Source organism: Idiotropiscis lumnitzeri, chromosome 5 (genome assembly GCF_059441095.1).
Source record: "Idiotropiscis lumnitzeri isolate Australia: NSW breed Sydney's pygmy pipehorse chromosome 5, RoL_Ilum_1.0, whole genome shotgun sequence".
NCBI classification, from domain to species: domain Eukaryota; kingdom Metazoa; phylum Chordata; class Actinopteri; order Syngnathiformes; family Syngnathidae; genus Idiotropiscis; species Idiotropiscis lumnitzeri.
Window position 1 is genome coordinate 30,175,422 of NC_142395.1, and position 10,882 is coordinate 30,186,303.

General features: G+C 41.4%; 1 protein-coding gene and 1 pseudogene across 2 annotated transcripts; one reads left to right on the plus strand and one right to left on the minus strand.

Annotated features, from left to right (window-relative positions):
• The first annotated feature begins 293 nt into the window (after positions 1–293).
• Positions 294–4,121, plus strand: LOC148337661 (uncharacterized; annotated as a pseudogene). The gene is made up of 2 exons (XR_015843239.1): positions 294–663; positions 2,844–4,121. The product of XR_015843239.1 is annotated as an uncharacterized LOC148337661 (transcript).
• Positions 4,122–6,078: 1,957 nt separating this feature from the next.
• LOC148337662 (uncharacterized) lies at positions 6,079–10,440 on the minus strand. The gene is made up of 2 exons (XM_088296798.1): positions 9,928–10,440; positions 6,079–8,136 (listed from the first exon to the last, which is right to left on the minus strand). The coding sequence occupies exons 1-2, from the start codon at positions 10,052–10,054 to the stop codon at positions 6,779–6,781; spliced, it is 1,485 nt and encodes a 494-aa protein (XP_088152924.1). The 5' UTR covers positions 10,055–10,440; the 3' UTR covers positions 6,079–6,778.
• Positions 10,441–10,882: the final 442 nt, after the last annotated feature.

Here is a 10,882-nt window from a genome sequence, read left to right on the forward strand (position 1 = left end):
CCGAACCTGGCTTGTCCCCTCTCGATGACGTCACCGACTGCTCAACTGACACTGCCCTCACGTCCACGAAATAATGAACAGATATTACAATAATCAGCAGTGTTGACTTCACGGATCATTTGTTTCTGTGATTGACAATTGACTGGGCTACGTGGTTGCTATCGTTACAAAACGGCGAATGGGAAACATTTTTGGGAACAATTATACACTACAAAAAATAAGGAACTCTTGGCAAATGTGCGTGTCATCCTTGCGCGGGGGCGACGGAAATATTTGACTAGTCCAAATTTGTCCAAGTGGTGTCGCCGTACAAGTTTCATTGCGATGCACTTCCGTGTATGTTTTTGGCTAATCAAACGCGCTTCACGAAAGAATTCTTCCCGAATTATGAGCAACACTGAAGCCTCCCATCACTATTTAGCTAGAGAAAAATAAAATGACTTCAATCTTTGTGTAAGGATAAAGTCGTCTTGGTGAATATTGGAGATGTTCCTGCTTAATTAGCTTAACTTGCTAACTGCGAACAAAGAGAAGGCCTTTGTTATCAAGAGTTGAGATTAGCCTGTGAAATGTGTACAAAAAATGTGAAAGAAGAGTACATGGAGGATTTTTTTCGAGCACAAGAGAAGGAGCCACGTGAAGTTGTCTTCAAGAAGCCTCAAGGTGCGTTCAACAGAACATTGTTTGTCACTTTGTCTTCCGTTTTGTAACCACAAAATAGATCTGCTTTTTTTCGTAATGTCATGTCAAACATCGGTGTAAAATGCTTTTTCTCGTGCGTCAGAGTTACTGAACGTTGCTTTTCGGAGGGAAGACAAGAAGGCATATTGTCAACCTGTTTTAATGTCTGTTTTTATTGATTTATTTCATCTTGGGCGCAAAGTTGGACGCAAGGTAATGAATCATCCCCTCTATGCTGACAGTTCTCTCTGTCTGGCAAAGGAATTATTTTATATCTTTTTTTTTATATGGAAATCAGTAAGTCAGAGCAAATCCTTAAACCAGGGATGGCGAACTGGCGACGCCACTCTGTGTGCCCCCAACGAAAAAAAAAATTTGAAATCTTGTTTCCAACCGCGTGTTTGTGGCGAAAAACGCATAAAAAAGTCAATATACTTTTCCAATGACAAATGGGGGGGAAATTGGGAAAGAATACCAGGAAAAAATGGACTCATCCAAAATGTGAAAAAATATTGGTTGAAAGAAAAACAATAACTGTAATCAAAAATATTAATTGTGAATCTGTGGGTGCCGATCTGCATAGAAGCAGGGGTCGACGGTCATTTTAAATTCTAATATTCCCGGTCACCACAGGTTGGCAGAAATGTCTGACTTGCACTTATATCCGGTACAGCCTAAAGGAATATAAGAGTTTGAGCATAACGTAGTTCATTAGATGTTGCTGCATCCTGTGTATGAAAGTGTGAGATTGTAAAGTGCTGAGCGTGTGACTGGTGGAGCGGAAGAGGGTATGTGGTGCAAGAATGGAATGTTTTAGAACAGACGGTGCTAACCGCAAGGAGGGGGCAGAGACGAGATGACTCAAGAGGCAGTTGGTGGAATAACAACTGTCAGGAAAGCACAACCAGGAGGAGCCACCACGTGATTCTGCAGCGGGAAGAAAGACCAATAAGAGCAAGCTAAAGTTAACTGCAGTATACACATAGCCAATAGAATCATGCCAGGATGCCTTTGTTGCTGTGCCATTTGCAAATTGTGTCGTATGAATCATTACTGGGCAACTCGGATGTACAGTACGTCTGCTGGTGGCAACAGAGGCGTACAGAGCTGTATTGAGAGGGTGCTTGTATTAGATCTGCGTGTTAGGAATAAATCCACTCGTGTGTGAAAATGCCGGCTTCCTGATACCTTTCTATTGCAGAACGAGTGGCAGTTGGGTAAGGTCACAAATTGGACTCCGATTACTAACTTGAGTTGATGTTGATTTAGAAATAATTCCAACGAGCCCTTCATTACAATGTGAGCTGTTTTCTGAAGCTGTGTCATGATTGGTCGTTATCTGAGCCCTGAGCAACTGTGATGTCATTTTCAGTCGACAGAAGTGACAAAAATGGCCACCCCCCAAAAACAAGTGGATTTTAGTGCCAAACTCATATTCCACACACACGCGATATTACTCGGAAGGCCGTGTCTCAGCTGGTGGGCCAACAAAGAACAAATTGTTTTTGGTTGACTTCCCCTTTGAATGTTAGCTTCTCGCTGACCACCCCAACAAAGACGTAGTTCAACAAAGAATCAAGAAAATTGGAATAAAGATGAGGAGATTTTTAAAGTTTCATTCATCCTTCCCAAAGGCCCGGATGCTTGAGGAAACTGGCGGCATCGTCACAATCCTGACCTTAATCCAAGTTCTCCTTGTTAGTCACCTGTTTTTGGCTGATTTAAAGGTGTTGGAAGGTAGGATCCAATATAAGATCATCAGAATTGACAAAATACACCTGACAACAACGACTTGACTTTTGACAGTAGGACACACCGATTGGTGAATAGTAAAGTGCAAAATTTGCAGGCTATTACTGTATTACTTTCCCTATTTGAAGTCGATTGCTGCATTGTTTGAAAAGGAGGTGAACATTGACATGACTTGACTGGTACAGTGAATGACACATCAACTTTTTGTCATCTTGCAAGTTCCTGTTTTTGTGCTTTGAATATCTGAACTGCTCAAGCACCTTTGAAAGGTCCCTTAATTAGAGTCTCGAATCTCATAATTAATACATGTTCCTGAGAAACAATGGCAACCGTCTGCATAAGCAACAAGGCACAACATTAGACTTGCAATATGAGACTAAAACTTGTGTTTGTCTTCTTATGTCTTGCAGACGTCAGTGAAAAATATATTAATGCTGCACAGGAAGAGCCTGAACCCACTCACATTAAAGAGGAAGCACATGAGGCTGCCATCATTGAGTTTCCCTTGACCGTCATTGTCAAGAGTGAAGAAGAAGGTGATGGAGACCATCCTAAAGGATCCCAAGCAGACCTCTTACCTCCACTTTCAGAGAGTGATGACGTAACAACTCACTCTTCTGACAGTGATTTTGATGACAAACACACTTGTCACACCCACAACAAACGCTGGAAATGTTCTCAGTGTGAGAAAACATTTTCTTCAAAGTCGGGTTTGAAAGAACATATGAGAATACACACTGGGGAGAAACCTTTTGCCTGCTCAGTGTGTGTTAAAACTTTTACTCAGAAAGGGCATTTGATAACACACGCAAGAACACACACTGGGGAGAAACCTTTTGCCTGCTTAGTGTGTGGTGTGATATATGCTCGAAAGATTCTTTTGACAAATCATACGAGGACGCACACTGGAGAGAAACCTTTTGTCTGCTCAGTTTGTGGTAAAAGCTTCTCTGTGAAAATCAGCTTACTAAGGCACACGAGAGCACACACTGGAGAAAAACCTTTTGTCTGCTCAGTTTGTGGCAAAAGGTTCTCTCTAAAGGCACATTTGAGAACACACACGCGAACGCACACTGGAGAGAAGCCTTTTGCTTGCTCCGATTGTGGTCAAATGTTCTCTGAAAAGGGAAACTTAAGAAGACACAGAAGAACTCACATTGTCGATAAACCTTTTGCCTGCTCAGTTTGTGGTAAAAGATTCACTCAGAAGGTATATTTGGGGACCCACACACGAACCCACACTGGGGAGAAGCCTTTTGCCTGCTCAGTTTGTGATAAAAGCTTCTCCATAAAGAGAAGTTTGATGAGGCACTTAAGAACACACACTGGAGAGAAACCGTTTGCCTGTTCAGTGTGTGACAAAAGCTTCTCTTTAAAGGCACATTTAATGACACACACGAGAACACACACTGGTGAGAAACCTTTTGCCTGTTCAGTTTGTGGTAAATGTTTCGCCCAGAAGGGAAATTTAGAAGCACATGCAAGAACGCACTCTGGAGAGAAACCTTTTTCCTGCCCAGTTTGCAACTTAACTTTCATTGATAGTACAGGTTTGGTTCAACACACGAGAACACACACTGGTGAGAAACCTTTTGCCTGCTTGGTTTGTTTTAAAAGATTCTCCCAAAGACGCACTTTGACAACACACACAAGAACACACGATGCTGAGAATCCACGAGACACAAGTGCGCTGGTGACAAAAGCAAGAGTAAATAAAGCTTGAAATAAATTGCAAAGAAACATTTACTAAGTGCAGTGAGATGTAAAAATGAATATGTGAACCTGAATAAAAGTCATCAAAACGTTATAGTAATCAGGGTGTGTGTGTGTGGGGGGGGGGGGGCTTTTCGCACGCATTCAGCGAGAGAACGGGAGAAGGAAAAATCTCGTGCACGATGCCTATCATAACTCTCGGGAATAGCAGCTCAGCAAAACACAACCGTTCCCACAGCAACACGTATAACCCACTTTTTCCCCCAATATTTTTAGCACTGTAAATTAGTCGATTCTATCGACCTGTGTAGGTTATGTTTTATTTCTGGGTATTGCCGTTCATGGCTTGTGGCAAATGCACCCCATCTCTTACTGGGTGGTGAGATTTCCGGGTTCACAAACGCAACACGTGGTACCAGGTTGGGACTTCGCTCTTGCGCGCTGGCTTTTTTTTATGTCAATCGCTCGTATATAAACACTATGTTTTGTTTTTTAATACACACGACGCCACAATCCACAGTCGACGCTACATTACGTTAGCGGACCGCAACAGAACTTCCTGTGCGGAATTCCGTCGGACACTGCAGTCAGGCCAGCCTCCACTCGCAAAAACGAAGTCAAGCCAGCCGCCAGTCTTTATTTTCAATACTGTGCAACACGGTGCATTACGGTAATGCGTCAAAAGGGCTCGTTGTTGGCCACCTTCAAAATAACTCAAGTATGCACTTCAGTGGTTTGGATTTAAAATAATGTTATTAAGCTTCTCTGTTCACACAGGGGGAATGCAAACTTTCTCAGAATTGCACCAAGAAATGTTATGAATTGAGATAAAAAGAGAAATCAATGTTAACTGTGCACCAATGGCTGACATTACAACAAATTAAAACAAATAATAATTCAAAATTAAGTTTTCGTTATCCCGCAACCAGACTACTGCCGAGGCACACTAGGCCACCCCAGGTATCCAACCAAAATAATTTAATCAAAATCTGATGTGGCATTTCAAAATAAAAGGCATAAGAAATCTCAAAATTTGACGTTTACACCCGATTTTGAAAATTCATTAAAAATTAAGTTTTCGTATCCCGCAACCAGACTACTGCCGAGGCACACTAGGCCACCCAAGGTATCCAACCAAGGTGCTTTCCTCAAAATCTGATGTGGCATTTCAAAATAAAAGGCGGAAAAAATATCAAAATTTTACCTGTACACCCAATTTAAAAAATTCATTAAAAATTAAGTTTTCGTTATCCCGCAAACAGACAAGCACTGGGGCACCCGAAGGCCACCCCAGGTATCCAACCAAGGTGCTTTCATCAACCTCTGATGCGGCATTTCAAAATAAAAGGCATAAGAAATCTCAAAATTTGACGTTTACACCCGATTTTGAAAATTCATTAAAAATTAGGTTTTCGTTATCCCGCAACCAGACTACTGCCGAGGCACACTAGGCCACCCAAGGTATCCAACCAAAGTACTTTCAATGAAATCTGATGTGGCATTTCAAAATAAAAGGCAGGAGAAGTCTCAAAATTAAATTAATTAATTTCTCATGCATTTTATTTTGAAATGCCACATCAGATTTTGATGAAATTACCTTGGTTGGATACCAGGGGTGGCCTCGTGTGCCCCAGCGCTCGTCTGGTTGCGGGATAACGAAAACTTAATTTTTAATGAATTTTTGAAATCGGGTGTAAACATCAAATTTTGATATTTCTTTGGCCTTTTATTTTTTAATGATTTTTTATTAAATCAGTTGTAATATCAGCCATTGATTTACAGTTAACATTAGTTTCTCTTTCTATCTGGATTCAGAACATTTCTTAGTACAATTCTGAGTCAGTTTGCATTACCCCTGGGTGAAAAGACAAGTTTAATAACATTAAATCCAAACAATTCAAATCCAAACCACTGACGTGCATATTTGAGTTTCACAGCTTTTATTTTGAAGGTGGCCATCAACAAGCGCTTTCGGCGCATTACCGTAATGTACCGTGTTGCACAGTATCGAAAATAAAGGTGGCGGCTGGCCTGACTGCAGTCATCAGACGCGCACGTTAGCCTGTGCGTGCTAATTACTGTCAGAATTCAGACACGACAGTCTCTGTCGTAAATGAAATCGGGCATCATCCGCTACGTGCTTCCTTTTTCAGCGCCTTGCTGCTTTGAAAGGGAAGTTTTACATCGTATTAAATCGTTGTGCGTTTGTGTGCAGTTTGTTTCCATCACAGACACGAGAGAACAGCTTTGGGGTCGCAGGCTTGAGGAATTTATTTCAAGGGTTAGGCCACAAAATGTTAAATGTTATTCACTTGAAGTTGATTTAGTCATGTCTGCCCAATGGCTTCAGACCTGATTTGGTGAACACTTCTACAGTAGATGTCAACACCACGAAATCAAATGTATAATTCTGAACTTTTGCCTCATGCTCATTTTTTTAAGTCTCCAGTATAGAAATGAATTGACTATGCCACTCCAACAATTTGGGATGGGACTGTAACATGAAAAACAAAGGACCAACAGAAATATGACATTTACACATGCCCATCTTGAGTAAACCTCTGACCACAAGTGCAATTCATTTTTACGTCTGACCACAAAGGGTGTGTTTGTTCACAGTCGATTTAAAGCGTCATTCATGGCTACTATTCTCGCCAGCGTATTTGTGTGTCTTAACATACTGACTAGGAAAACTTTCAGCATGTAGACTGCAAATGAACGCTTTCCCCTCGGTGTGTTTTCTTAAGTGAGTACCTAAGTTTCCCCTCTGCGTGAATTTTTGACCACAAACTGAACAGGCAAACGGTTTCTCTCCAGTGTGTGTTCTTGTGTGCCTTACTAAACTTTCCTTTAAACTGAAGCCCTTACCGCAAACTGAGCAGACAAAACAATCCTCACCAGTGTGCGTTTTTGAATGTGTTCTTAAGTTTCCCCTTTGGGAGAAGCTTTGACCACAAACAGAGCAGACAAATGGTTTCTCTCCAGTGTGCGTTCTTGTGTGCCTTGTTAAACTTTCCTTTAAAGAGAATCTTTTACCACAAAATAAACAGGCAAAAGAATTCTCCTCAGTGTGCGTTCTGGTGTGGGTTCTTAAGTTACCCTGAAGAGAGAATCTTTGGCCACAAACTGAGCAGGCAAAAGGTTTCTCTCCAGTGTGTGTCCTCGTGTGCCTGATTAAACTTTCCTTTAACGAGAACGCCTTACCACAAACTGAACAGGCAAAAGAATTCCCCCCAGTGTGTGTTCTCATGTGTGTTCCTAAATTGCCCCTTTGAGAGAATCTTTTACCACAAACTGAGCAGGCAAAAGGTTTCTCTCCAGTGTGTGTTCTTGTGTGCCTTATTAAGCTTTCCTTCAAAGGGAAGCCCTTACCACAAACTGAACATACAAAAGAATTCTCTCCCGTGTGTGTTTTTGTGTGTTGAATTAATCCTGAGCGAGAACAAAAAGTGACGTCACAGATGGAGCAGGCAAAGGGTTTCTCTCCGGTGTGTGTTCTCGTGTGTATTTGCAATGACGACTTAGTGGAAAACCTTTTGTCACATAGAGAACATTGCCAGGGTTTGTTGTCAGTGTGACATCTCACGTCATGTTCAAAGTGTTCATCACCGTCAGTCTCAAGAGCGTTTGACACCATGTCGTCGCTGTCGGATAGCGGTGCCAAGAGGCTGTCTGCCATCGGTTCTCCAAAGTCTTCTCTTTCACCTTCTCTTGTCATGTATTGACCTGAGCTTGAGCTGCTGCATGAAGGGTTAAACCCTCCGTTCCTCTCGCTTTGACCTTCGTCCTCTTCGTCACTCTTTAAGGCTCCAAAAATGAACGGCAACTTTGTGAAGGACTCCACCTCCACCTCCACCACTTCCTCTTTAATGTACACACGCTGTGGCTCCTCTTCCTCTTTGATATGGAGAGGCTCCATCGTCTCTTTTGCCTGATTGCAAGGGGTTTGCGGGGCCTGCTGCTCAGAAGGAAGATATTTTTCACGGCTGTCTGCAGGACACAAGAAGATAAAGATGCATGGTTTAGTTAAGGCAAATCTCATTAAATGCTATCAAATTTACCCAATAAATTGAGCCAAATTAATCCATTCCGGGTGCAGAAAAATAACACACATTTTGGTATTTAACAAAACAAAAAAAAGCATTGTATTGCAAAGAGAAATGATCAAGAAATAAACGGATTTTAGGACGTTGAATTTTCAACCAAACGTGTCAACCTGGCTCCAGTCAGCCGGAGAGCATGGGCGCCAAAAGTAGACTTAAAACTCAGGCTAACTTTGCCATCGGGTATTCCACCGATCATCTTATCAATGAAGTCACTAATATGATTCCAAAAAAGGTTGAAATTTTTAAACGATACCAAATTGTGCATCACAAAAGACAGGCATGTTAAGTCGAGCGCAAATTGGCTTTCACCATTGAAGAAAACGATTGAGGTTATTAAGTCTTGGCTCCAAAACAAAAACATCGATTGCAACTCAGCCATTTTGTGCAATTAAGTGTCAACACACGCACAAGCAAATGCATAACAATACAATAATGTCAATTTACCTTTGGAATGGGAATCACTTGTAAAAGTACGGACAACAACAACTTCAATTGTGAAGGCAGCTTTCATTTTGACCAAGTAAGCAGCAGAGAGGACACATATCGCTTTCAAATGCAAAAATAGTTGACATACTCAAGCAGCACGGATACCTGAAATCCGACATATGTGCTCAAGTACCACTGCAAATATAAAAAGCCGGCAGCGTTTGTGGGTGTTGTTGACAAATAGCTTTTGCTTTGCATCGTGGCGTTTGACGTCGCACTAATGGATGGAGCGCCCGACTGGAATTACTGACATTGATTTTTGGCCACGTGGTGACGTCCTTTACACGTTAATGTCAGCTTTTGAGAATTGAAGGTCACGGGCAATTCAATGTTGCTTTTCGGCCTTGCCGCTTAAATGCACAAATTTCGCCAGATTCTCTGAACCTTTCCATGATAAAATGACAAATTCTAAAATGGCTTACAATTGGATGTTGAGGAAAGTTGCCCATAAACTGTTGAACTATTTTCTCATGCGATTTTTCACAAAGAGGTGAACTTTGCCCCATCTTTGCTTGTGAATGATTGAGGAATTAAGAGAAGCTCTTCTTATTAGTTCCCACAAAGCTTGCTCACCCGTTGGATGTTCCCAACAGGTGATTGATGAGCATTCCTCAACTTTCTCAGTGTTATTTTGCCATCTGTTGCGGCTTTTTTTGAAGTCTTGCAGCCATAAAAATGTTAAGTTAATGATTATTTCCGAAAAAATAATCATGTTTATTGGATTGAACATTTAATATTGTGTCTTTGTAGCATACTCAAAATATAGGTTCAACATGATTTACAAATTATTGAAATTGCTTTTTACTTACATTTTACACAAACATCCCAACTCTACTGGAATTGGGATTATATATATATATATATATATTGTAACGTTGTATAATAAGTCAGGCCAATTTGTCCATCAGCGAACACTTTTATTATTAAGACAAAAACGGCTGCTGTGGCCGCAACCACGCCGATCAGAAAAACCAAACACGACAACATAACGTTCACTCCCCCGCTGCCGTCACAGCCTCCACAGAAAAGAGTCGCTACACTATATATATATATATATATATATATATATATATATATATATATATATATATATATATATATATATATATATATAGTATACATATAAGTATATATATATAGCATACATATAAGTGCTTAAAAAACAAGTGAGAGTAAAAAGTTAACCAACCTGCTGTGTGTAAGACATCTTGGGGCTTGTTGAAAACGACGTCCAGTAGTTGATGATGTGGCTCGTTTTGTCCTTTTGCCCGACAAAGTTGCTCCACGTCCTCTTCTTTGACAGCTTTTGCACACATTTTCCGACGATAATCTCAACACTTTACATTCACACTTGTTCTTGGCGATGCGCTGAATCAAACGCGACTCTTTGTTCGCGACTAGCAAACGAAGCTAAAATCAGGCTGGCTAAGCCCCCAAAAAATAAAAGACTGCACCGGAACGAGTTCAACCAAACACGAAGATTTAACGGAATATTATTTACTCCGGTAAAGCACTCTGGGGACGTTCAACGCCAATGTGAAAGTAGATTCCGTACAAATTGGGAAAGATGAATTTGGTGAGGCTCGAAAGGCTCACCCCAACGTACCCGGAAGTGGCTCACCCAACGTACCCGGAAGTGGATCAATCTGCGCTGCAGCGAACGTCGTACGGAAACCTCACTTGGACAAATCTCTTGCCACGGTCAACAAATCGACGTCGTGATTTAAGAAGGCACACAATCCGTGAGTGTCAGTGTCCGCAAATGAAACTTTGTATTTTTAATGCAGTTGGAGAAGTCAAAGACGGAGTCTGACTCAAAAGGCTTGTTGGAAATTTGTATTGGCCAAATGTGCCCCTTTGCTCGCAGGTGGCAAACTGATGAGGCAGGGAAGTTTATCACCTTTATTTTGCAAAATCAGTGGTGGGCCGTGCGTTTCACACCTAGGCCTTCAGTGAAGTCCTACTTGAATAAATTCCCCCTCGTAATAGCATCATTTATGACGCCACGGCTGGACAAATCATTTACAAAAACACACTTACACAGTACTTAGCGAGTGTTGGACGACCTCGCTTCTTCTTGAAAGGTCCGTCTTGAAAATGGCCTCGCAAGCGTATCTGCAATTAAATCCACACTTTTCCCTCCT